The sequence below is a fragment of the Schistocerca nitens genome, chromosome 11 (assembly GCF_023898315.1).
Source record: "Schistocerca nitens isolate TAMUIC-IGC-003100 chromosome 11, iqSchNite1.1, whole genome shotgun sequence".
Lineage (NCBI taxonomy): Eukaryota > Metazoa > Arthropoda > Insecta > Orthoptera > Acrididae > Schistocerca > Schistocerca nitens.
In genome coordinates, this window is record NC_064624.1 from 48,691,838 (window position 1) to 48,719,629 (window position 27,792).

The 27,792-nt window shown below is 41.7% G+C and overlaps 1 protein-coding gene across 7 annotated transcripts in view; it reads right to left on the minus strand.

Moving 5' to 3' along the window:
- LOC126213404 (zinc finger protein 724-like) overlaps window positions 1–27,792 on the minus strand; it is a 108,143-nt gene that overhangs the window by 50,055 nt on the left and 30,296 nt on the right. For 5 of the 7 annotated variants that reach the window (XM_049941126.1, XM_049941122.1, XM_049941123.1 and 2 more), the window contains 2 exons: window positions 10,783–10,875; window positions 9,647–9,739 (listed from right to left, as the gene is read on the minus strand). In XM_049941126.1, coding sequence (XP_049797083.1) covers window positions 9,647–9,739; window positions 10,783–10,875 — 186 coding nt within the window. The remainder of the gene's footprint in view (window positions 1–9,646; window positions 9,740–10,782; window positions 10,876–27,792) is intronic. The other 2 variants (XM_049941127.1, XM_049941124.1) reach the window with 1 other exon arrangement.

Here is a 27,792-nt window from a genome sequence, read left to right on the forward strand (position 1 = left end):
ATCCGCTGCAACTAACAGGACTACTGATCATACAAAAAAATTCAAATTATTTCCAACATCAATTGGTGGAGATTTAGTAGTTCAGTCATTTTTACAATGATGTAAAATTTATCAACTACTTTACAGGTTCTGTCAATTCTTCATTGAATTTTCTTCATACAAAATTACTTTTAGAAGCATGCTCATTTTGATAACCTACAAAATACATCAATGTACTATCTGTGTTGTTCATTAAAATTGTCCACACCAATACGTCAAAACAAGAATAATTAGCTTTCATGTTGGATGACTGTCACAACAGAGCTGACCCACACACTACTACTCAAAATGTTCTAAGAATCAATGGTGCACAGATTACAGTCATCTCCCAACAGAGCCACATCCTTTTATGACAAGAAATTAACAATTTTCTGATATTTACTCAGCCACAACCCCACTTGGGGATCAGAATTATTTTGAGAAAGTATTAAATCCTTTATAAACTTGGCAACTCAAGACAATAATATTCATCATCGAACACTTAGCACACATGCACTGAGTTAACTGCATTCGGAAAGGTATGTACAATACCTAACTGTGTTTGCAATATCTGTACCCGGACACTGGGCTCAACAGACCAAGTATTATTTTGAACATTATACATACTGGTTAGACACAGATGAAAGGAAACAGTTTACCAGTAAAATGAAAAAAAAAAAAAAAAAAAAAGTTGTGCATATGCATCCATTTGCAGCAAGTATTTGATTGTTGTATGGTTCATAATATTTTTCAGTAAGTTTAATAGTTAATAGACACTACAGATACAAATAAGAGAGACCTTAATAATCAATGAAATGTTCTCCTTCACTATTTACAGCAGTCTCCCAATGCTGGGGCAACTCTTTGTATCTGTAACTGTAGAAGTCAAATGGTTTTTAAAGCGAAGAACTCGTTGAGCTAGGTTCAGTGTGCATTTTCATCTGGAAAGGAAGTTTCTTGAAGGTTGTTCAATAGAGAGCAGAAAAGGAGAAAATCTGCGAATGCTAGATCAGGTGAATAAGGTGGGTGTGAAATGATTTTAAAATCCAACTCATTTGTACTGTTTTTTGTCAGTGTAGCATATTGCGGGCGGGCTTTATCCTGGAGTAGTGTCTTCCTAGTCGTCTTTCATGTACTGCATCTGCAACACATCTCAGTTGTTGACAAATTTCAGCAGTAATCAGTGGTTACACCTCCTTGAGGAAGCAATTCACGGTAAATCACTCTGGATGAACAACATTATCTTTCATGGATGCTTTTTGTTGCTGCTTTGTTTGGGCTCAACCATTCTCTTTTTTTCCTTATTTTAGCACAAAGCCACCATTTCTGATCAGTATAATGATACAGGGCAGGAATGGTTAGATTTGTTCACAAGCCAACTGATGACAATCAAGCACAGATGGACATCGATTTTTGTGATTTTGGTGTAATGCATGTGGTACCTATACACCCTATTTTTGAGTCTTCCCCATTGCACGCAAATGTCAGAAGTTCATGAAATGATCAAAGTTCATCGAATTTGCCTGTTCTCAAGTACAATGACATGGATCACTGTGAATTAATGCATTTAAATGATCTTAATCAAATCCCAAATGTAAGTCACTAATAGCAAAACAAGTCTCATTAGAATAAAAAAAACCATTTTCTTGCAAAGCTCTGTCCAATGGCATTAAACAGAAACAGGGCACAAATGTTTCTGGCTGCCTCCACTGCTGTTACCCCTCTATAGAACCCAAGCAGATGAGTACGTCAACAGTGCTCCTATTTCTCAACTTGGCACTCCAATTTCTAGAGACTATAGTTCCACTCAGTATCTCCAAATGACAATATACACTCCTGGAAATGGAAAAAAGAACACATTGACACCGGTGTGTCAGACCCACCATACTTGCTCCGGACACTGCGAGAGGGCTGTACAAGCAATGATCACACGCACGGCACAGCGGACACACCAGGAACCGCGGTGTTGGCCGTCGAATGGCGCTAGCTGCGCAGCATTTGTGCACCGCCGCCGTCAGTGTCAGCCAGTTTGCCGTGGCATACGGAGCTCCATCGCAGTCTTTAACACTGGTAGCATGCCGCGACAGCGTGGACGTGAACCGTATGTGCAGTTGACGGACTTTGAGCGAGGGCGTATAGTGGGCATGCGGGAGGCCGGGTGGACGTACCGCCGAATTGCTCAACACGTGGGGCGTGAGGTCTCCACAGTACATCGATGTTGTCGCCAGTGGTCGGCGGAAGGTGCACGTGCCCGTCGACCTGGGACCAGACCGCAGCGATGCACGGATGCACGCCAAGACCGTAGGATCCTACGCAGTGCCGTAGGGGACCGCACCGCCACTTCCCAGCAAATTAGGGACACTGTTGCTCCTGGGGTATCGGCGAGGACCATTTGCAACCGTCTCCATGAAGCTGGGCTACGGTCCCGCACACCATTAGGCCGTCTTCCGCTCATGCCCCAACATCGAGCAGCCTGCCTCCAGTGGTGTCGCGACAGGCGTGAATGGAGGGACGAATGGAGACGTGTCGTCTTCAGCGATGAGAGTCGCTTCTGCCTTGGTGCCAATGATGGTCGTATGCGTGTTTGGCGCCGTGCAGGTGAGCGCCACAATCAGGACTGCATACGACCGAGGCACACAGGGCCAACACCCGGCATCATGGTGTGGGGAGCGATCTCCTACACTGGCCGTACACCACTGGTGATCATCGAGGGGACACTGAATAGTGCACGGTACATCCAAACCGTCATCGAACCCATCGTTCTACCATTCCTAGACCGGCAAGGGAACTTGCTGTTCCAACAGGACAATGCATGTCCGCATGTATCCCGTGCCACCCAACGTGCTCTAGAAGGTGTAAGTCAACTACCCTGGCCAGCAAGATCTCCGGATCTGTCCCCCATTGAGCATATTTGGGACTGGATGAAGCGTCGTCTCACGCGGTCTGCACGTCCAGCACGAACGCTGGTCCAACTGAGGCACCAGGTGGAAATGGCATGGCAAGCCATTCCACAGGACTACATCCAGCATCTCTACGATCGTCTCCATGGGAGAATAGCAGCCTGCATTGCTGCGAAAGGTGGATATACACTGTACTAGTGCCGACACTGTGCATGCTCTGTTGCCTGTGTCTATGTGCCTGTGGTTCTGTCAGTGTGATCATGTGATGTATCTGACCCCAGGAATGTGTCAATAAAGTTTCCCCTTCCTGGGACAATGAATTCACGGTGTTCTTATTTCAATTTCCAGGAGTGTATAAACTCCAAGACCAACAGTGAACATGCCATGAAGACAATTTCTTAACAGTAGCTGAAAACATTGGGGAGAAAAAGTGACAATTGAAATTAGATCCATGGCACTCAGTCAGGAAGTGTATACTTGACCAGCCATCAATTTTATCAGATGAATGGTCAAATCAATCACAGAAGCAAAAACTCTTCTTGTAAAGGTCATAACCATGTAATTAGTAAAATATTGTGGTGACTTTACAGCATGACTGAAATATGCAGTAGAAGTGGAGAAAACTTACTGGCATCACATTACAACCTTAATCTCCCTTTACTCGAGGAAACTAGGTTTAAAAGAATTACACTTACAAGAACTAAATCTTAGCTTAGCAACAAAAAACAAAACATTCATAGTAGAAACAGCCAGGAGAATAATAGAACATGCTTGCGACTGGTTTACAGGCAACAGAACAAATATTCAACCTTTATACTTACAAAAACAAACATCATGCAATTCCAAACAAATCCAAATGACATAGATAGAAGGACATATCAATGACACACTGGATGAAAATCCATGAGTGAAGTTCTTAAGTATTCGGATTGATAATAAATTAAGGAGGCACCAGCATGAGAACAAGTTAAACAAAAAGCTCATATCTCTCTGCCTTGCAATTATAAGTGTTCCTCCTGAGTGTCAACTTGCAGGAATGCTTTCTAGCATGCTTTCACTCAGTCCTATCCTATAGGATAATTTTATAGGGCACTACGAGTTATCCTATACAACCGTGTAGTAGGAATGTGATGTGAACACCTTGCCCAAACCTCTTCATTGACCTAGGGAATCTTGCACCTACCTATCACTACAGAACACTATTTGACAAGTTTACTGATTTGTTGATCCCACTTCAATTTGAAATCCAAGCAGACACAAAGGAATTTTATGCAGTGTGTTTCATTTAGTGAATGACCAACTGTCTACTTCTTCCAGCAGCAAGTCATTTCTGATTGCTTTAAAACGTACAAAATGAATCCTCGAGGGATAAGACTAACTGGTAGCTGTAACAATAATAAGGGTAATGTGCTGTATGCAATAGAGGACAGGAAGTTTGTTGGTAGTAATCATGATTTATTATTAAACATATGTAATGTGATTAACAGTTTAGTGAGATTAACACTGAACTGACTCTGAAGATTAGGGAATTCTGTAACAAACCGATGGGAGTGGAAAATATTAGGGAACACACAAAAGGGCCAAACACAGAAGAGATGAAAAAATGATCAAAAACATAATTTTTCATATGGGTGGTGTACCATTGCATACCTTCACGAAGGAGCACTTCTTAACAAGAAGGTGCCCGAGGGATTGATCAACTATAAGGGGCTGCAGATCTGACCTTGAAATTTGCTTCGCTTCTCAGTATGGTACCTTTTTTATTGGTGGGTGTTTGTGAAAGGCTCCACCTATGTGCATCCTCTTCCAACAACTTTGAACTATGATGCTACATGGCAACAGCAAGAAGTTTCCTAAACTGACATGATTACAAATGCATGGATGAAGTCCATCGCCTGGATGCTTAAATGTGTTCAAAAGAGTTTTGATATTTGTGATCAATAAATGACGAATCTGATCCTAAAGACAGCTGTGAAAAGCACCTTGATGTTGTATGTGCACGCATATAAATTGTTCACAATGGGAAAAATCTTTGTTTCTTTGTAAATAAAGGGTTCTCAGGTATCTATAGAAGTACAAAACTGACCCCAATTCTGTACCTTTACTTATGACAAAAATCTGATGATTTTAAACACCCTGAGGAATTGCTTATACAGGTAGAATCTCTTTCAGTAAGTTATGATAACCTTAATTTGTCTTGATGAGTTTCAATAATAATAATAATAATTACCCAAAAGTTCCTAAATGCAATGTAACATATACCATACAGTTAAAAGGAAGTCACGCTTGATCAAGGTCCGCGTCACTTTCCATTTTTAACCAGACATAACGTCTGAGAAAGGAAAGAAATAATAATAAATTATTATTTCCATTTTATGGCCTCCATTGGACCACTCTCGCCAACTTTCTACAAAGAATTTTTCAGTATCCTGTCAGCCCAGTACTTGTTCATTCTCTCAAGTCTCATTCTTCTGTCTTCATCAGGAATCACCCTTCCTATTGTCTGTCTGTTGATTCTCATTTGCAGTCTGGTTTGTTTTTCTGTGAGTTTCCTGATTGTCAGTTTTGTTTCTTAGGTCTTGAAATGTTATCTGTAGCTCATCCATATCTTCCTTGATTTCTGTAATCCACTTAATGTTGCACTTACTATTCCACAATTTTTCTATTGGCCTCCTGATGATCCTGTTCTCTGGTGTTCATATTACATGTCCAAAAAATGAAATTCTTTCTTCCAGATTGTACTCATTACCAGTTCTACTTCCTTGTAGACTGTTTCATTTGTAGCTACTCTCCAGTGTCTATCTTTCTGGTATGAGTTGTTGATGCACGTTCTGATGATCCTTCTCCCTATTTTGAGTATTTTGTCTATTTCTGCATGTTAGTTGTTTTGAAGATGGTTTCACTTGTGTATGTTATTTCAGGTTGAGTGGCTGCTTTGTAGTGCTTTAATTTTGTTGCTATTGACAGGATGTTTTTGTTGTAGGTGTTCTTGGTGATATATTGTGTTGTAGTCAATTTGTTTATTCTGTTATGCCATGTTGGCTTTTCGTTGAGTTCATGTGTTGTGATTTCTCCCAGTAATTCAAATTTATCTACAATTTTGATTTCTTGGTTTTCTACACCAATTTTGTTTATGAGTGTAGGGTCAGTTAACATGATGACTGGATTTTCAAAGGATATTTCAAGACCAATTTTCTGTGCTATTTCCTGTAGTGAGAATTTCTTGTTTGGTTTCCTGAATACTGTTGGACAAGAGAGCTAGGTCATCAGCAAATCCTAGACAATTTATGGTTATGTTGCTTTTGGATCTTCCAATTTGGATGTTCTTTGGGTTAATGTTGTACCATTTCATGATTTTGTATTCTAAAGCACAGTTCAACAGCGAGAGTGCCAAACAATCTCCTTGTCTTAAACCTGCTTTTATGATGAATGGCTCAGAGAGTTCCTCCATTAACTTGACACATCAAACAGTGTTGGTTAAGGTGAGTTCCATCAATTTGATTAATATTGTATGGAGCCAAAAATTTATTAAGATTTTTAACATTGAAGATCTATGGAAACAGTCATGTGCTTTTTTAAAGTCCATGGAGGTTATTACAAGAGGTTCATTTTGTTTCTTGTAATATTATATGGCTAATTTTAAAGTGATGATCTGTTCTGCACAGCTTCTCCAATGTCTGAAGCTTCCTTGGTATTCACCTAATTCTTCCTCTATTTGCTGTTTGATCCTCTTGTATAGGACTGTGGAGAAAATCTATGTGCAGTCTAAGAGAGATACCTCTGTAATTACCTGGGTTGCTTTTATCTCCTTTTTTGTGGAATGGGTGGATTATGACTGTGGTCCAATGTTTGGGAAACTTTTCTGTTATCCAGATTTTTGTTAGGGCTATGTGTAAGGATGTTTGAATTATATCACTGGCGTATGTCCACATATCTGCAAAAAACATGGTCATCTCTGCACGCCTTATAATTTTTCATCTCTGAGTGCTGTTTCCCCCTCTTGAATTGTTGGAGGATTTATGAGATCAGGTGGAGTCTTGATTGTGTGTGTGTGTGTGTGTGTGTGTGTGTGTGTGTGTGTATTAATTGCTACAAGTTCCTGGGGTCTTTCACAATTTAAAAATTTACTAAATGCTTTTGCCATGATTTCAGCATTTACCTTGTCATTATGTGGCTTTTTTCCATCTTCCCTTTTCAGCATTAATGTGGCAGGGGCAAATTTTCGTAATTGTCTTCCAAACATTTTGTAAAAGTCTCTGAAATTGGTTTGATGGTAATTTCTTCTATTGAGTCAATTAGATCTTTCTGTGATTGTCTCTTGGTTTGCCTGATAATTTGTGTTAACTTTTGCTTGATATTTTTGAGGTTGGTTGCATCTTCTTCTGTTTTGTGTGTTTGAAATTTTAACCATGCACAATGTCTTCCATTATGAATTTTGTTATATTCTGAGTTCCACCAGACATGTCTATTAGGTCGGTTCAATGGGGCTAAATTTTCTGCTTGTTGCCTGAGCATTTTAACATTGTAGATTTTTCTGTGGAAGAATTTATCCATAAATACATGATCCAGCTGCCATTCTCCTTTTCTCCAATCAGGATGTTTCCTAGTTTTACATTTGTTTGGCCTCCTTTTGAAGTATGTGTACTTTGAGATCAGTTTGTGTTCCCTACAGATTTCAGGAAGTCTTTGACCATTCTAATTTGTTTATGTGGAGCCTATTTCCCAATAATATCCCAGTATTTCTTTTCTCTTCTGAGTTGAGTATTGAAGTTCCCTAACAGGATCTTAACAATGTTAATATTTACATGGTTTATTGCTTGGTCAAGCAGATCCCAAAACTTTTCCACTTCGTTCCTGGTCTGTTAGAAAATTCTTTTCATTAGTAGGGGTATGGGCATTAATGATGATATAAATTTTGTTACATATTTTTAAACTCAAAGTTGCAATTCTAGGTGAGGTGGCTTGAAAATCAATAATCAAATCTATTATTTTCACATTGACTATAAACCCAGTTCCAAATTGGGGACATTCTGTCAAAACCCTTATTCCAGGTTTACCATTTTAAATTCAGTAGCCTTGTGATTTGAATGGTTCTTCTGTAGTAATTCTTATTTCCTGGAGTCCTGTTTCTAAAATTTTCTGCTTCTCTAAGTCATCCATCAAATCTTTAGTTTTCCTATTTTAAGTAGAGAATTAATATTATGAGTTGCAATGTCACTGATCTGATCTTTGATCCTGTTCTTATGAACTGGCATAAGAATGGGTGATTGCCAATGCTCCAACTCATTGACACCTAAGTGGCTACCCACCGAATCTGATATAGCCTTCTCCCACAGAAATTTACCTCTGAAGTGTAACTAATGCTAATCTAACACTGCTAATTATGGGAATTACTAACAGATTAGTTTGTATGTATGATTTGCTCAGGTGACTAACACTATGTCATACGTAATTTCAAAGTAACAAGGGGGGTACACATCAGTGATTTCAGTGCCAACCACATGACATGGTTTTCCAGGCCACACAACCAGCAACACACTATTCTCCACACTTGCATTGACAGCAGCACTCCATGCAGTGGGCACTATCTCTGCACCTCTGGCCCAGGTGCTATGGAGGCATCCTGTACGACCTGTGGTCTCTTGGGTTGCATATGAAGGCCAGTACTGCCTTTTGCATTTTCATGGTAACTGGTCACCAACTACAAGCCAGCCACTTTGACAACTACAGCTATGCCTTAGGACACCCTACAGTTCATTGTTTTGGCCAATCTTCTGATTTGCACATCCATGACTACTATGCATGGTGTTATTTCTGTAAAACCCTTCTTGTGGAACAACACTACTGGTGTTCCACTTACTGTCCTGTCTACTTTTGATGCCAATGCATCCCTTTAATTTGTTCAAAATGGCATAATAGGAGTCTCTGTGACCTGAAGTCTTGGTCTGTTAGCTGTGAATCAGCTACACTCCTTTACATACTGTGAGCTGTCACTAGCATGATAGTTTGGTTCCTTGACCTGTAAGCTTGTAGTCTTTCTCTAATTTTATTTCTGTGACATGTTTATCAATGTGAGCATCTCTTTCCCTTAGCAAGGTCATAAAGCACATTTAAACAAATAATCTTTCTTCTTTAGATCTGCCAGGACTCAAATGTTGAGGTTGGCTTCACCTACGAAGCCATACACAGGGTTTTTCTATAACTGAAAAATTTGTAACTAATACAACAGGCACCACAGAAGCTGCCACAATATGTTCAGGTTGTGGCCTAAGTATCAGGGCTGATCTACAACATACAAATTTTATCTCTTTTTTCAAAACCAAAAAAATTTTTACGACAAAATCAAGAATAACTATTATTCACACAGAAGATAAGAACAGCAAAATGACCTACACTATTTGAACTTACACTTAATATAAATGTGAATTAGGTTTATCCATCACACACAGCCATTATACAATATAGTTGATATCAACAAGGGCTACAGAAAACAGGATTATACCAGCTACCAGTCCCCTTCCACTTCTGTTTACAACAGTCAGCACATAACAGATGACATGAAAGTCAAGTTCAGGAGTAAAAAAATATTCTACAATTACGAACAGCAAAAAGTTCCAGAAAACTGACAATCTGTGCTAATTTCACTGTAATACATCCTTTACTCTACACAATTAACAAAAGACTCATTACTTGACTACATGCAATACATTAGAGATGTGAATACTTACAATATCCTCAGTGACATTAATTTCCAAATTCAATTCAGGATCCTCCTTGATAAAATCAGTGGACCAAGATATTCCAAATGGATCTTTAACAGACTGCATGAAAAAAAAAAAAAAAAAAAAAAATGCTGAATTATAACTGCTTGCTAACTTCTGACACAGTTCTCAATATTACTTTCTTATGAATATCATCCAACTCTGCAGAGATTCTAATCAACTGGAAAGAGTGAGTGTCACAATTCATCCAAATCAGTTCCTATGTCTCTGATTTTGCTATCATCCATTGTGTAGTATTTATTTGGCATACTTTCACTTTCTATTCCTATCACATAATCCGTTCTGATTTCAGTGGCACTATGGCCTGCTCTATCGGGTGGTCATACTCCCATATGCAAACTTGATATATGGGTGTGTGGCAACATTTCAAAATTAAACTCTGATAATAGAGAAACCCCAATAATCTTCCAGCTGTAAACCAATAAATAAGAGGGCTTTTCAGTCTTTAATCAAATGATTATGGCATTCTCTACATCATCATCAAAATTAACAAAATTTAATGGTATTTACACAGTTTCTTGCTCTTCACCATATGTTTTCAGTGCCTACTCTTTGGGAAACCATGCACATTTATGTCATGTGTACTGGAGGGAAATCAGAAGGAATTACACACAGCCACTGCAGGATTTCAGTAATAATGTAAATATTACAGTAAATAGTGACTGGGAACTCTAAACTATACCCCAACAAATATAGTTCCAGATCTTCTGTTACAGCACTGTGACAGAGAAACATATAACGAGATTAAGTTTCTTCCAAGAGGAAGTTTTCCTTGCTCTGTTGATACCAAACATGTACTTGATGCATTCATTGCATACAATCATAATAAAAAATTAATACAAGGGTAATGGTTCGTAAAAATATGCTTGTTACAAGTTCTGTTAAAATACTATTGGTGATAAACATGAAATAACACATCTAACTAGAGTCAACTGGAAGACCACAAAAATTCTTGAAAATAGCTGGTATCATAGGTTACAATTGCATACCATCCATGATAATTTAGCTTGAATGCCCCATATTTGTGTCATGACATTCTTACTACACTTCCTACACAATAATGTGCTTGTGTGAAAACTTACATTATGCTCTGATCCATCAGCATGTTGTTTCAGTTCGGGATCTTGCTTTACCGAAACACTAGGTCCTTCAGTCTTTAATGTGTCTTCAAGAAACTGAAAAAAGCAAAAAAGTTACGTGATCAAGGCTTCTGTGTCTTGTTCCAAATGGCTCTCTCTTAGAGGAGCAGGAAAACAGGAGAGAGAGAGAGAGAGAGAGAGAGAGAGAGAGAAACATTCAAACAGATCTTGTGTAGAAACTGTCATGGCCGTAACACTAATAATCACATATATTCAACAATTTGAAATAGGCAGCAAGAAAATGTGGTGCCACATTTCAAATATTTGGAACCGAAGCTTTGTTTATTCTTGAAGACAGGCACAACAGTAAGCGATTGACCCCGAAATATCGATCAAAATTATTTCTTACATACCTAGCAGCTACCAGCATACACAGTAACCATACATACTACAAAAGTGGATGTGTTTTACATCACCTCCTAAACCACTGGTTTGACTACAACCAACCCAGGTACATGTATTACTTACTATCTAGACTAAAATACTGAGAAGGTAAGAACCAGCAACCTCCCATGGAGGTGGGCAGGATAATGTGGAGAGAGGAACAGAAGAACAACAGACACACACACACACACACACACACACACACACACACACACACACACACACACACACACACACACAGAGAGAGAGAGAGAGAGAGAGAGAGAGAGAGAGAGAGAGAGAGAGAGAGGTGGTACAAACAGATGGACAGAGAGGGGTAGCAGATGGACAGAGGTGGTTGGCTGATTGAATGATTAAAGACACCAAACCACTAGGTCCATCTGTCCTTCCTCAAACAGGCAGGTGGATCTACACAACTGTAGGTAAGAGAGACCCTACCACACACAATTCAGAGGAAGAAAACCCCAATGTCTATGAGAGGTCAGTGAAACCGATATAAGGGACAAAAGGAAAAAATGAACACAGAGGATGGAAGACAGGCAAGGTGCCCCATTTAGGGAGCAGCCAGAAGCAGCAGAATGCAATGAGAGGACATACATCCCCCAGTCCCTGCCACTTACCAGAGGTACTTTACTCATGAACTGCCTACGAAAGACTAGCAATACAGACAGGGCAAGAGAAGTACAGAGACGAAAGATTAATTTGTCTAACACTATGTGACAGGAGGGAAGAAGTGTAAAAGAGCATGTAGGGTGAGAACTGGGCTGGACCACCAAGCCCAGACAGCCACAGCCTGGTCTGTGCAGAGGAGGCAACAGTGTTCTGCCAACCTGTCGATGGGTCTCAATAGCAAGGATGGAGAGTACAGCAAAATGTAGACTACTGTTGAATGGGAATGACGACAGTGGGGTGTGTCCTTCCACTGGAAGAGATGACCACAAGTCAGTCAGGTATGGCTGATGTGGAGCTGGCAAAGGACAGTAGAATACTTCAGAGAGGCCTGCATGAAAGGACCTACAAGGATTCGTAGTCTTCCTTATCACTGGTAGTTTGAAGTTAGAGTGATCCATTCCATATTTCAGGTTCCTAAAACTTGATGGTGTAATACCAATCAGAGGTCTGTTTCCAGAATACTGATCACCAGAGCTGGTTTACTGGTAGCCAGTTTGGCCTAGCTACCAGCAATGTTCATTCCCAGGGATCCCAACAATCGTCACTGAGCATCCACCTTCCTGAAGAGCATATTGGGAATACTGATTAGCAATAACCATGGGATGCTGAGGGTAATACTGGGTAAGAGCTTCTAAAGTGGTCAAGAGGTTGCGGCAGATGAAGGACCCACCACTGGAGGGAAGGATATGCTCAAGAGCATGAGAGATGGCTAACAACACTACAGCTTCTGGCAAGGAACGCAGTTCAGTATGACCCATGACAGTGTAAGCAAAGCCCATGTGATCAGCAACCATCAAGCAATCTGTATAGACTACTACTGAAGCCCGGTATGTACCATAAATGGAGAAAAATTGGTGGCAGAGGGCCTCAGGAGGGACTGTGTCTTTCGGACCTCATGATGAGTCAAGACAAAGCTGTGACCAAGGGGTTCCTCACAGAGGTGTACATGAGTGGGCCCAGAGGAGAGATGGAGGAAGAAGTAACTGGAATTCAGTGGGGAGGGACAGGGTGTGGACTACAATCATAATCCCTGATCTGGGCCACCATTGTGGGAGATAGGTTTCCATGTTTGGAAAGAGGGGACAATAGTTTGGATGCTTAGGACAGTTGCAAACATAGGTAGCTCAACTGAGAAGCTGTTGTTGGCACCTGGTACACAATGACTGGACCCCAGCCTCCATGAGTAATCTGTCCATACGACTAGCTCAAAAGGCTCCTGTTGCAAATCAAATCCCACAGTGGTGTATCTGATCCAGTATCCGCAATGCTGAGGGCGATGCCGAACCATATGCCAGACTCCCATAACCAAGACACAGTTTGATCATGGCTTTGTAAAGCTGCAGAAGGGTATTGCACTCTGCACCCCTGTTGGTGTTACTCAGGCGACCAAGTGTACTGAGGTGCAGCAAGCACTTTCACTTACACTGCAAAAGACTGCAAATTCATGTCAACTAAGAAACAAAGACCAGTCTTAAACAGTAAGTTCCTGCCACACTGAGTATTTTGTAATCAAGATAAAGTTCTGGTTGTAGATGAACCATACGATGTTGACAGAAAACTATGACATGAGTTTTGGCAGCTGAAAACCAAAAGCCATGGATGAGTGCCCATGATCATTTCTTTTGAATGGTGCCTAGTAGTCTACAGTCAGTGACACCCACACTAGAGGAGCAATAGTAAGAGGCAGAAGTAGTCAGCATACACGGAGGGTGATACTGATGACCTCACAGCTAGAGGCGGCTATTGATGGCTTGTAGAAGCACAAGGACATGCAGTACAGAGCCCTGCAGGACTCCATTCTCTTGGATATGGGGAGTGTTGTGGAAGCACCAACAAGAACCTAGAATATACACTGTGACACGAAATTCTATATAAAAACTGGGAGTGCATTCCAGAGACCCTATTCGCGTGAGGTATCAAGGATATGGTGTCACCTGCTGGTGTCATACAGCTTCTGCAGGTCGTTGAAGACTGCTACAATGCATTGACACTGGGCAAAAGCTGACTGGCTGGCAGACTGTAGGCAAACCACATTATTAGTAGTGAAACAGCTTTGCCAAAAACCACACTGTGATGCAGCCAGAAGACCACGAGACTGAAGGAGCCACACAGCTGTCAGCTCACTGTGCATTCAAGCAATATACAGAGAACATTGGTGGAACTTAATGGGCGATAACTGCTCATCTCTAAAGGTGCTTACCCAGTTTCAGCACTGTGACAATGATGCTTTCTAATAGTTGTGATTGGAACTAGCCCTTGGTCCAGATGCAGTTACAGATGGCAAGGGTATGATGCTGACAATCCACTGATAGGTGCTTGATCATTTGGTTGTCGATGTGACCGGGCCCTGGGGCTGTACCAGGGTAGAGGGCAAGGACACTGATGAATTCCCACTCAATGAATTGAGCTTTATACAGCTCCAGGTGGCACATAGTAAAAGGTAATTCCTTTTACTCCACCCATTGCTTAAGAACATGAAAAACATGTTGATAAATCTCAGATGCTGAGCCTCTAGCATATGCAGAGAAAAATGTTGGCAATGGTGTCTGGGTCAGTGAAGACAGTGGAATTTCAAGGCAATAGCAGATACACCTACTAGTGTCTGGTATATATAGAAATGTCTCATCTTAGGTCAAACATGCGAAGGAGAGGTTTATGGTCTTATGGTTGAAACAGGCTGCTCACAGCATTCTTGTTTACATCATTTCAGCAGGTGGCAGACCCAGGCATGAAGACACTTGAAGTAAATAACATGCTCCATCGATTGGTGCCACTTATAGTGCTGGAGAGCCCACCTATTATCACTAATGGCCTCTACAATTTATGATGACTACCTATGTACTCTCTTCTGTCAGAGCAGGTCCAAGAAACAGGATTGCTAAATCAGCTGCCAAATGAATGGCTGTAATTATTTTCTGGACTGCCTTGTTGATGCCTCCATGTGGCAGGGAGTCAGGGCCGACATGAAAGGCAAAAGCACTACAGTCAGCAATGATGTCAGCTGGTCTGGGCACACATCCAGGGTAGTGATGATGAGGGAGGAACAGGGCTTGCAGTTCTGTTTGGCCTCTTTGCCAGTAGGTTTGTCCTGAGTCCTGTATTCTTGTATCTTCTTCACTCTCTAGAAAACAGTGTAATCTGTTGGGTAAGGAGTGTGGTGTTTTCCTCAGTGGACAAAGAAGGGGAGAGATGCAAACAGGGCATTTGCAAGCGATACTCATCCACAATCTCTGGAGATGGGGTTAGTGCTGCAATGCAAATACGTGCCCAAATTCCAGACACTTTAAGCACCAGGGGGACCTACAATTTCACATGGCATCGGTATACCATCACATTGACCTTCTCAGCTAATGAATCACTCTAAAAGGCCCCTGGGGAGAGGGGAGGGACATGTACAGAGAATGGAGTGAAATATAATGGCAGGTCGAGGTGGTCAGAACTGGAGTAAATGCATACCCAGGTGAAGCCAAGAAGTCCACTTGTTTTCCTTAAATAAAAGTTCCTTCATTCTGAAAAACAATGCCCTATCATTATTGTACAAAATATAAAACATGTAGATATCATGAGGGCTTTCTGCTTCTCTCCAGTGTCACTGTCACAGTCAGTATGTAATGAATTATGGATGCTATGTAAATTACAAATTTAATTATTTTACATTTGAATGTAATTGTGAATTTGTCCTACATCTACACAAATAAAAACAAATATAATCTTTTTGCTTGCACCCTTAGCAATCCTTCAGAAGTCACAAAAAAACTCACGTATATGTCATCTGGACACCCATGGTTGTTGTCCTAGTAACACAAAACTAAAAACAAATTTTTCACTATAATGAACAGGAATAAGGAATAACTTTTGATGTAAAAAGGTATGACTACTTGTTTATCTGCACTGGACTACAAATTCACAGCTGGTTTACTCTCCACCACTTTCCCTAGTCAAATGGTGTAATGATGCAGTCAAACTCTTGGTACAATTACAGTTGTCACAGAACATCTATACACGCCACCAAAGTTAATTTTACAGCCATTTCCCTCTTGTTACATCCACATTTGTTCTTTCATTATTTTTCTGAAATCTCCTACCTGCATCCACCACATCCAGTATCACAAGTTTATCCCTACAAAAGCAGTGGCATAACAAATTTATTTTTTGGGCCACTGAACTCAAAGATTCTCATGGCATTTGCTGTAAAAAGCTAATTGAGTGGTACAATGTGTGCGAAACAAATACAGCACTTCTGCAGTAGCAGTATTAGCAGGTGCATAAATATATCTGTGTTAATAATTTTCTTTCACTGTATCTTTCTGTGTGGAAACCAATATTGTAAGCTTTTCTCCATCTCTATTTAGCTTTTGCTATTTTGTGGGAGTGCGAGAGCCTTGCCCTCAATTTACTAATTTTGTCGTTCATCTTAACCCTGCTGTAGCTGCCACTGCCATCATCTGTTGAAAACCTACCTCGAGGGGAAACATCACCTGTGTGACTTACAAATGGCAGAGTGCATTTGATATTCTGGAGTGAATGTTCTGACGACAATGGAGCCACAAACATAAGGGAAGCAGAGTCGCTGACAGGTGATCAGTTCGAATGCTACAATCTCCGCGATAACTTGGAAGTGATAATAAGTGAACAACTGCATTATCGGATATTACCACAGACTTTAGTCAGTATTGTGCTTAGAGATATTAGAAACATGGGGAGGATGGCTCAGTGTGTTTTACTGCTAAGTGTACCAGTGTTGTATTTTTCAGTGTGAATAAAGTATTTATTCAAGAATAATTGGCATCTGATTTGCCTACATCATAACAATATAATAAAATGAAGCGTTATGTAATAAGGAAAAAAGTAGAAACATCTGACGACTCCGGTCACCATTCAGCTGCAAGAATGCCACCAGATGTAAAGGCAGAGCCCAACACTTCGTCGAAACTTCCACAACAAAGTTCATCAACAGATTCGTTTAATCCCAAGGATATTGGCAATTATTTGGATATACACTACTGGCCATTAAAATTGCTACACCACGAAGATGACTTGCTACAGATGTGAAATTTAACCGACAGGAAGAAGATGCTGTCATATGCAAATGATTAGTTTTTCAGAGCATTCACACAAGGTTGGTGCCAGTGGCGACACTTACAATGTGCTGACATGAGGAAAGTTTCCAACCGATTTCTCATACACAAACAGCAGTTGACCAGCGTTACCTGGTGAAACGTTGTTGTGATGCCTCCTGTACAGAGAAGAAATGCGTACCATCACGTTTCTGACTTTGACACAGGTCGAATTGTAGCCTATCGTGATTGCGGTTTATCGTATCGCGACATTGCTGCTCGCGTTGGTCAAGATCCAATGACTTAGCAGAATATGGAATCAGTGGGTTCAGGAGGGTAATACGGAATACCGTGCTAGATCCTAATGGCCTTGTATCACTAGCAGTCGAGATGACAGACATCTTATCTGCATGGCTGTAACACATCGTGCAGCCACGTTTCGATCCCTGAGTCAACAGATCGGGACGTTTGCAAGACTACAACCATCTGCACGAACAGTTCAACAACGTTTGCAGCAGCATGGACTATCAGCTCTGATACCATGGCTGCAGTTACCCTTGACGCTGCACCACAAACAGGAGTGCCTGCGATGGTGTACTCAATGACGAACCTGGGTGCACGAATGGCAAAACAATTTTTTTTTGGATGAACCCACGTTCTGTTTACAGCATCATGGTGGTCGCATCTGTGTTTGGCGACATCGCAGTGAACGCACATTGGAAGCATGTATCCGTCATCACCATACTGGTGTATCACCTGGTCTGACGGTATGGGGTGCCACTGGTTACACGTCTCTGTCACCTCTTGTTCGCATTGACGGCTCTTTGAACAGGGATGTTGCATTTCAGATGTGTTACGACCCATGGCTCTACCCGTCATTCGATCCCTGCGAAACCCTACATTTTGGCAGGATAATGCACGACCGCATGTCATAGGTCCTGTTTGGGCCTTTCTGGATACAGAAAATGTTCGACTGCTTCCCTGGCCAGCACATTCTCCAGATCTCTCACCAATTGAAAATGTCTGGTCAATGGTTGCCGAGCAACTGGCTCGTCACAATACGCCAGTCACTACTCTTGATGAACTGTAGTATCGTGTTGAAGCTGCAGGGGCAGCTGTGCCTGAACATGCCACCCAATGTCAGTTTGACTCAATGCCTAGGCATATCAAGGGGGTTATTACGGCCACAGGTGGTTGTTTTGGGTACTGATTTCTCAGGATCTATGCACCCAAATTGCGCGAAAATGTAACCACATGTCAGTTCTAGTATAATATATTTGTCCAATGAATACCTGTTTATCATCTGTATTTCTTCTTGGTGTAGCAATTTTAATGGCCAGTTGTGTATTAGCATCAGGAAATATTAGTGATGATATAAAACACAAGCTTCTCACAGCTCCAAGGAAAAATGGAAAAGGTTATGTTGTTCCTACTTCTGAGCACAACAATAGAGGGTGGGTGGAACATAGACAAAGCACTATCATTATTTTGAACAGTATCCACGGCTGGTGTTCTCACAAGTTAAATAGGACTTCTTTGCATTAACTGTTCAATTTTTGTGAGTAATAAAATGGTTGGAGGAAAGAAATCTATTATCGCCAAGACACTTGTGACTGAACCACTAACAAAGTTTGCCAATCTTACTGGTATAGACAGTAATCTTGAGACTCACTCTCAGCTCTAGTACCATGTTGAAGCGTCAACAGATGCAAAATTATTTTTGGCAACATGAGGAATGCAAACTTGATGTCATAAATAAATTGTCAAGACAGAGAATGGAAAGCATTATGGAAAACAGAGACAATCTTGTACCTATAACAAAAACAATCATATTTCATGGAAAGCAAAGAACTCCCCTGTGGGGGATAGAGATGATGGGAGTCTATCAGAAAACGATAATGATTGTGAAAGTATAGTGAGTAACATGGGAAACTTAAGAGCTCTTCTAAGATTTAGAATTGACGATGGATACTTGCAACTAAAACATGACCTTGAGACCACTAAAGCGAATGCCACTTAAATATGTAAAACAATGGGAAACAGACTTATTTCATGCTGTGAAAAAGTGATATTATCGAGACTACTGGAGGAAACCAAAGATTCTTGTTATTTCAGCATAATCTTCGATGAGACTACAGACACAGTGCACATTATCCAACTGAGTTTAGCTGCAAGGTATGTTGATCATGATAGCAAATTACAGGAAAGATTTTTGGGTTTCATTGACATCAATAAAGATAATGATTGTAGTGGAAACATTGACAATGAACCTCTAGAGAGTTAAGATGAAGAGCGTAGCATTACTTGTGAACTATTAGGTTTTCGTGTATCTGCCTCAGTCGCATATGAAATGTGGTGTAAGTTCTATTGGCCAGCTCCGTACTGTGGCTCGTATGCATTAACAAAAGTTGTTAGTTGGGCTCAGAGGGCATCCTAGGCTCAATTTTGGCTGTTGGCTGAAGTGTCAATGAACATCTGTTAATGAGACAAAATAACATCTTTTAATTTCTAGAGTCAAGCTGTGGATGAACTACTAACACCTAATTTGGAACAGAGTTTAAGATTCAGATCAGACCTTCGATTAGTTTTGTGATCTCCACTACATATTCTGTGGAAAATGGTAGGGTTCCTATGTAGTGGTGATGAGTGTGTTTTGGAAATGTAATCTCATGTTTACAAAACTTGTGTAGATTCGTGCAGTCTACTGCACAGTCATCATTTGTTTGTTTTGAAGGGCCAGCAACTGCTTGTCTCAGAGGTTCAAATTGCAGTATGTGAAACACCAGCAGGGCACTGTAAGGGATGCACAATTACCTACTGAAATAAGAAAATTTTATTCACACCAGTAGAAGATACCAAGTATTGGTAGTCAATCACTTAATGCTCCCAGTATGTGTTGAAGCTGCGTTCAGCTGCAGTGATGCAGTTGCACAATGAGCGAGTGCTGACTGTAATGGCACAGTGATAGGAATATTGCACTGACTGAATGTTTGTCCCCATTATTGTGGGTTTCACCAGCAAGCAAAATTATACCATATTGTGACAAAAGTTTTTACCAAGAAATGATCAAACATCGAATGCCATTATTACACATTCATGTCCACAACACTGGCCAAAGGATTGCAGTAAGGAAAACATGTTCAGATTGTTTGAACAGGGTGTGATGATTCATAGACAAGTCCAAAAGAAAGAACACCACATATATAATTAAGGTGATGTCAGACAATGATCGTTTCAGTGTAGATGCACACCATGCTCGAACTCTTACAGGAACCAGTGAGACACCATGTGTAATGAGGATCATGAGCATGAGCACTGCATCAGTAGTGTGTGAATAAGTTGAGAATTTGGGTCTGACAGGAAGCATGCATATGTGATGACCACTGCGACCAGATGGCATAGTCGTCTGCATCGAACTCTGATTCAAATCCTGGTCCAGCACAAAATTTCAACCCTCCCCATTAATGTAAATTAATGCCCACAGGCAAATAATGTCTCTACTTCCTTTGTGCCCTTAGTCATTGTGGCTGCAGGATCAAAATACTGTCTGTGCCCTTCGACATGTCCAAAACAATAGACAACACAAACATATTTGATCTGTGTCAAGATTAGATATAGATTAAAATTTATTTTGCAGTGATATTGATGCCTTCCATTTATGTTCAGCAAAAATTTGTAACTTTACTTTGGACTAACTTTCATGACCTTATTTAATCGAAAATCTCTACTCCTTCACTGTAGCATTATCGAGCAGGCAAATTCTGGCTGAAACAACACCCATAGCGGTCAAAACCGAGTATCATGTATGCATTAGGATACAATTATTTAAAACAAAGATTAAGCCGGCACCTCTCTCTCTCTCTCTCTCTCTCTCTCTCTCTCTCTCTCTCTCTCTCTCTCTCTCTTTATGATTACATTCCTCCCATGATTTTGTAGACAAGAGAGGTACAATCCCATATTTTAATAACTTTAAAGTGTATTCATGGTCTGTTGCACAGATCTCAATTCTTTTGAATGAACAGCTACACAGCGCAGTAACGCATTAGCCTCCACTGGCAAAACATCAGAACAATAGCAAGTTAGATATGTTGCTTTCTCTGTGTGTTTTCTAGTTAAATCTTGAATAGTAGTACTCGGATATAATGTGTGCACACTGTGTGCAGATGGAGGAGCTGGACTCAGTTCACAAACAGCTGAAGATGCTGTTTGCCATGTTCAGCAATGTCCACGCAGCTGCCAATTGTCGTAGCGGTGGCAGAGAACCTGGCTCATCACATGGGGATGCCTAAGGTGCCATCTGTTTTGCCCATTGGTTCTGCTGTCAAGACACATTGTTGTGTACCCAATGTGGCTGGGCTGTCCTCACCAAATGGTGAGGGATTAGTGGTAACTGTTAGCGCTGTTTCAAGCAGAGTGAATACGGAGGCTGGGCTCACCCATTGACCCAGTGAGTTGAGTGACAGGTGTTCATTCATTAGGGTCGAAACAGCCGCAAATGGAGAGTGGTTTGATAGTTAATCAGGAGCTCCAATGTTAAATGCATTATGGAGCTCCTTAGGGAATTTGTATCCAGGACTGGAAATGAATCCAATTTGTACTGAATATGTCTGCCGGAGATCCTCATCCGAGATGTGGCACATGTCCTGCCTGTGGCTATCAAACATGCACAGTGCAGCTGTCTGCAAGTTTTGGCTGATGTTGGCACCAACGATGCCCATTGTTTGGGTTCTGAGGCCAGTTTATACGGACAGATAGCACAAATGGCGAAGAGCCGTTGACCCACACATGGAGTGCATGCAGCACACACAGTTTGTATCAGCATTCCCAGAACTGATTCGAGTCCTTTGGTTTGGAGTGAGTGGAGGGTCTCAACAAAAGGCTTCATAGATTCTTTGACTGTATGAACTATAGACTACTGGAAATGTGTTATGAGGTGGAGAATTTTAGGAATACTTGATGCGTCAGGGGTGCACTACACAAAGCAAACTGTTTTCAGGCTAGGCAGTAGTTTGAGGTCCTTTGATAATTGCACACTAGTCAGTGCAGATATACAGAAATCAGACCACATACGAAGTAGAGACCATACTACCATCAAAATTTTAACAGTAAATTCTTGTCATATCTGTAGTTCTTGAATTTAATGCCCTCCAGGAAAGTTGTCATGTTCAAAATACTCTTGGAACCGAAAACTGGCTGAAACCTGAAGTAGAAACCCTCGAACTACACTCCTGGAAATTGAAATAAGAACACCGTGAATTCATTGTCCCAGGAAGGGGAAACTTTATTGACACATTCCTGGGGTCAGATACATCACATGATCACACTGACAGAACCACAGGCACATAGACACAGGCAACAGAGCATGCACAATGTCGGCACTAGTACAGTGTATATCCACCTTTTGCAGCAATGCAGGCTGCTATTCTCCCATGGAGACGACCATAGAGATGCTGGATGTAGTCCTGTGGAACGGCTTGCCATGCCATTTCCACCTGGTGCCTCAGTTGGACCAGCGTTCGTGCTGGACGTGCAGACCGCATGAGACGACGCTTCATCCAGTCCCAAACATGCTCAATGGGGGACAGATCCGGAGATCTTGCTGGCCAGGCTAGACGACTTACACCTTCTAGAGCACGTTGGGTGGCACGGGTTACATGCGGATGTGCATTGTCCTGTTGGGACAGCACGTTCCCTTGCCGGTCTAGGAATGGTAGAACGATGGGTTCGATGACGGTTTGGATGTACCGTGCACTATTCAGTGTCCCCTCGACGATCACCAGTGGTGTACGGCCAGTGTAGGAGATCGCTCCCCACACCATGATGTCGGGTGTTGGCCCTGTGTGCCTCGGTCGTATGCAGTTCTGATTGTGGCGCTCACCTGCACGGCGCCAAACACGCATACGACCATCACTGGCACCAAGGCAGAAGCGACTCTCATCGCTGAAGACGACACGTCTCCATTCGTCCCTCCATTCACGCCTGTCGCGACACCACTGGAGGCGGGCTGCACGATGTTGGGGCGTGAGCGGAAGACGGCCTAACGGTGTGCGGGACCGTAGCCCAGCTTCATGGAGACGGTTGCAAATGGTCTTCGCCGATACCCCAGGAGCAACAGTGTCCCTAATTTGCTGGGAAGTGGCGGTGCGGTCCCCTACGGCACTGCGTAGGATCCTACGGTCTTGGCGTGCATCCGTGCGTCGCTGCGGTCCGGTCCCAGGTCGACGGGCACATGCACCTTCCGTCGACCACTGGCGACAACATCGATGTACTGTGGAGACCTCACGCCCCACGTGTTGAGCAATTCGGCGGTACGTCCACCTGGCCTCCCGCATGCCCACTATACGCCCTCACTCAAAGTCCGTCAACTGCACATACGGTTCACGTCCACGCTGTCGCGGCATGCTACCAGTGTTAAAGACTGCGATGGAGCCCCGTATGCCATGGCAAACTGGCTGACACTGACGGCGGCGGTGCACAAATGCTGCGCAGCTAGCGCCATTTGACGGCCAACACCGCGATTCCTGATGTGTCCGCTGTGGCGTGCGTGTGATCATTGCTTGTACAGCCCTCTCGCAGTGTCCTGAGCAAGTATGGTGGGTCTGACACACCGGTGTCAATGTGTTCTTTTTTCCATTTCCAGGAGTGTATTTAGCAAGGCATGGAATGTACACTGAAGAGACAGATGACACACCACTGGGATGGGAGTGTCAGAAGAGTAGAGGGGAGAGGAAGGAAAAGAATGAATATGTATAAAATTTGTGCAATAAATGAAAGCATATGCTATTGGTGGTAACCCCTCAAATGCTAGTGGAAGTAGGATTCTCAGACTCTATAAAATTTTTATAATGCCAACATATAACTATACTTACAATACTTTTTGCCACAAATAACTAGGCAGTTGTGGAAACATTCATTTTCATGCCATATGTTTTGTGTATTAGTTACGACTGTTGGACACTTCATCACAAGAGAAGTTATTTGTATAGTTTACATGCGGTAATGGCAAGTACTTCGCACCCGTGCATTTGTACCATTCAGTTCTAATGTATCTTAGTGCTTGCATGTAATTAAGGCATAAGATAACGACTAACTACACAGCAGAAGTGCTGAGCCATTGAAAGGCCCATCAACTTAGCTAGCTTTCCCACAAATACTACTTCAGAACTATGGCCTCATTTTACATGCTGAATACATTGTGGCCACACTGTGAATAAGCAGACTAAACAGTTTCACATGACCAGTAATTATGGGATTCATTTCCGTTCTTGCAGATGAATTGATTTTTTTTCAAGAGCCATCATACAGAATTAAAAGATAAATTAACAAGATTTTTACACCATCTAGATATGTCTGTAGTTTGGCACATATTTCCTGTGACTTTTCTTAGAAATTGGAACATCCTTTGCCTTTTTCTATAAATGTGACAAACCACTGTTCCACAAATTAACATTTCTGATGGCAGAGAGGGGTCAGTTCAGCACCATTTTTTGTGTAACAATTTGGTAACTACACTTTATGGTAGTGTGGCCTCCCCACAGTTCTGTATCATCTTTTGGTTTGCATTCCATATGAAATCTAAGATTATGTAGCTATTTATTCTTATTTCTTTTTTCGTATTATGTCCCTAATGCTATTATTACCGAACATGAATAACTCTGGGCTTAATTGCTAAATGCTTCTGCCCTTTTCTAGTATTAGGTGGCTCAATGGGTAATTGTGACACTACAGATTCAAAGGTCCTTGATCATTGAGCTGCAGGTACTTTGTAACTACACTCATGCTCATAAATTAAGGATAATGCTGCTACATGGTGACAACACTCTGGTGGGCGGTTTGCTGGTTTAAATCACCTCGGGATATGACCATGCAGTGCTTTTGACCTGCAGTCGTTGCACGGTGGTGCTGGCAGCAGTCCACATATGCAGAGGTGTGTTGGTGCATGTCCGAGTACGATGCAGCGAATAAGTGTGCAGATGTTTTCAGACGTGCTAACAGTGACTGTGTGTTGAAAATGGCTCAAATAACACATGTTGATAACGTTATGAGGGGTAGAATACTAGGGCGACTGGAGGCTGGTCAAACATAGGTCGTAGCACAAGCCCTCTGTGCGCCACAGTGATTCTCCCCGGGTTTTCATCTGGCATGAACCAGGAACCAGATACCAACCCCTTAATGTCCTTGAAAGGGACCTGTTGGAGGTTGTGGTTTGATGGTGTGGGGTGGGATTATGATTGGTGCACCTACACCCCTGCATGTCTTTGACAGAGGAACTGTAACAGGTCACGTGTATTGGAACGTCATTTTGCACCAGTATGTCCACCTTTCCATGGGTGCAGTGGGTCCCACCTTCCTCCTGATGGATGGTACCACATGGCCCCATTGAACCGCCATAGTGGAAGAGTACCTTGAAATAAAAGATACCAGGTGAATGGAGTGGCCTGCCTGTTCTCCAGACCTAAACCCCATCGACCACGTCTGGGATGCTCTCGGTCAACGTATCGCTGCACATCTAAAAACCCCTAGGCCAATTCAGGAGCTCCGACAGGCACTGGTGCAAGAATGGGAAGCTATACCCCAGCAGCTGCTCGACCACCTGATCCAGAGTATGCCAACATGTCGCGCGGCCTGTGTACATGTGCATGGTGATCATATCCCAATGGATGTCACTGTACATGCACACGAAACAGTGGCGTTTTGTAGCACACGTGTTTCGGGACGGTTTTCTCAACTTATCACCCATACCGTGGACTTACAGATATGTGTCATGTGTGTTATCTATGTTCCTAGGCCATCTGTGCCAGTTTTGTGTAGTGCCATGTTGTGTGGCACCACATTAATTTATGAGCATGAGTGTAGTTGGGTAAATCAGTTCAGAGTTGGAAAGAGGGCAACAGCATATGGTAGTCAGTAGGACTGTGTGTAGTAGAGAACTGCAGTGTTAAAAACATCCAGACTGATGACAGCTGTTTAATTTTATGTTTACTTTTCTGTCATGTATTCTTCTCATGACAAAAGGAGATGACCGATCCTTGGCTCTGTCACATACTCCAGTTAACAACTTATTAGTCTTACAAAGGGTCTTTTCAAACTTAAACAGCACAAGAATGCATTCCTCATGGAATCTGAAACTTGATTAGCTGCTGCTGCTGCTACTGCTACTGCTACGTGTTTCTAAGGTGTTGTATAAGTAATGTCCATTAAAGATGAACCACAGGTTTCCCAATACAAAAAAAGTTCATCGTTCTCCATCCTACCACCATCCTTATGTGCTTGTTCCATTTCATATCAGTTTCCACTGTTATGCCTAAACATTTTATTGACCAGACTGTTAATCTGTACAGTACCAATGTTGTACTCTAACATTATGGGACTGTTTTTACTACTCATCGGTATTCACTTGAATATTTCTACACCTGCCATTCATCACACCAAATAAAAAGTTTGTCCAAGTCATCTCGTATCCTCGTAGTCACTCAGTGATGACCCTTTCCCACACACAAGGCCATCAGCAAAGAGACACAGAATGCTGCCTATCAGATCATTTCACATATAGACAATAAGAAGTCTTATAAAACATCTCTGTGGCACTTTTGATTATGCTGGGAAACAGCCGCTGGGAAACAGCCGCTGGGAAACAGTCTCTCTTGAGGTCAAAGTACTGGTCTCTCTTACTTCGGAGGTCTTTGTGCCATTCACATATCAGGGAACCTATTCCACATGCTCATTCCTCCTTAAAGTACACAGTGGGGCATTGTGTCAAATGCTTTCCGGAAATGTACGAATGTGGAACCTAGCCTGTGCCCATCATCCATGGTTCGCAGTGCGTAATGTCACAAAAGAACAAGGTGAGTATTGCAGAAGATCCATACTGATTTGTGGACAGAAACTTTTATGTCTCAAAGAAATTAATTATATTTGAACTGGGGATATATTCGGGAATTCTGGAGCAAATAATTATATGATACTGGTCTACAATTTTGCAGGTATGTTCTTTTACCATTCTTATATACAGAAGTCAGGTGAACTTTTGGCCAGCTGCCTGGGTCTTTGCACTAGGCAAGAGATCTGCAATAAATGCAAGCTAAGTAAGAGGCCAATGCTGTAGAGTACTCTCTGGACAAATTATTTGTGATTCCATTTGGACATGGCAACTATTTGGTTTTCAACTCTTCCAGTTGCTACTCTACTCCAGGGAGTCTATTGCTATGTCCCCAATACACGAGTCTGTGTGACAGTGAAACAACAATAAGTTTGTATGATCCTCTAGCACAAACTTGGAAACTCAATACAGAGAGGGGTTAGTGATCATCATCTGCTTTCCTCCAAAGCCACACCAGACTGGTCAATGACTGCCTGGATAGAAGTCTTTGACTCAGTGATTTTATGTAGAACCAGAAATGAAATTTTCTCAGTAAAATATGTTCCTCAAGTACGATGGTGGTAGCTGTCTGCTTCATGCATCTATCTTTTTACATACACATGAACTTCCAATAACTCTTGCCTGTTGCCACCGTGCACACTTTTTTGAACTGAGTGTATAACAGTCTGCTTCTTCAGCATTTTCAAATTTTGTTATTAAACCACAGTGGGTCTTTTCTACCTGTAATCCAGTTACTCACCACCTACTTATTCAGTGTGTGATTTACAGTCCATTTAACATTTACCCATACTCCTCTAAGTGCATCATATTGGAAGTAAATGACATTCACTCATTGTTTAAATGGGATGCTAACAAGTACTTATCTTCTCTTTCTAGCAAATCTATTTTCCTAGCCTTCTTGAAGGATTCATTAAATTCATTTACCATTGTTGCTGTGATGGAATGTTCACTAACCCCTCT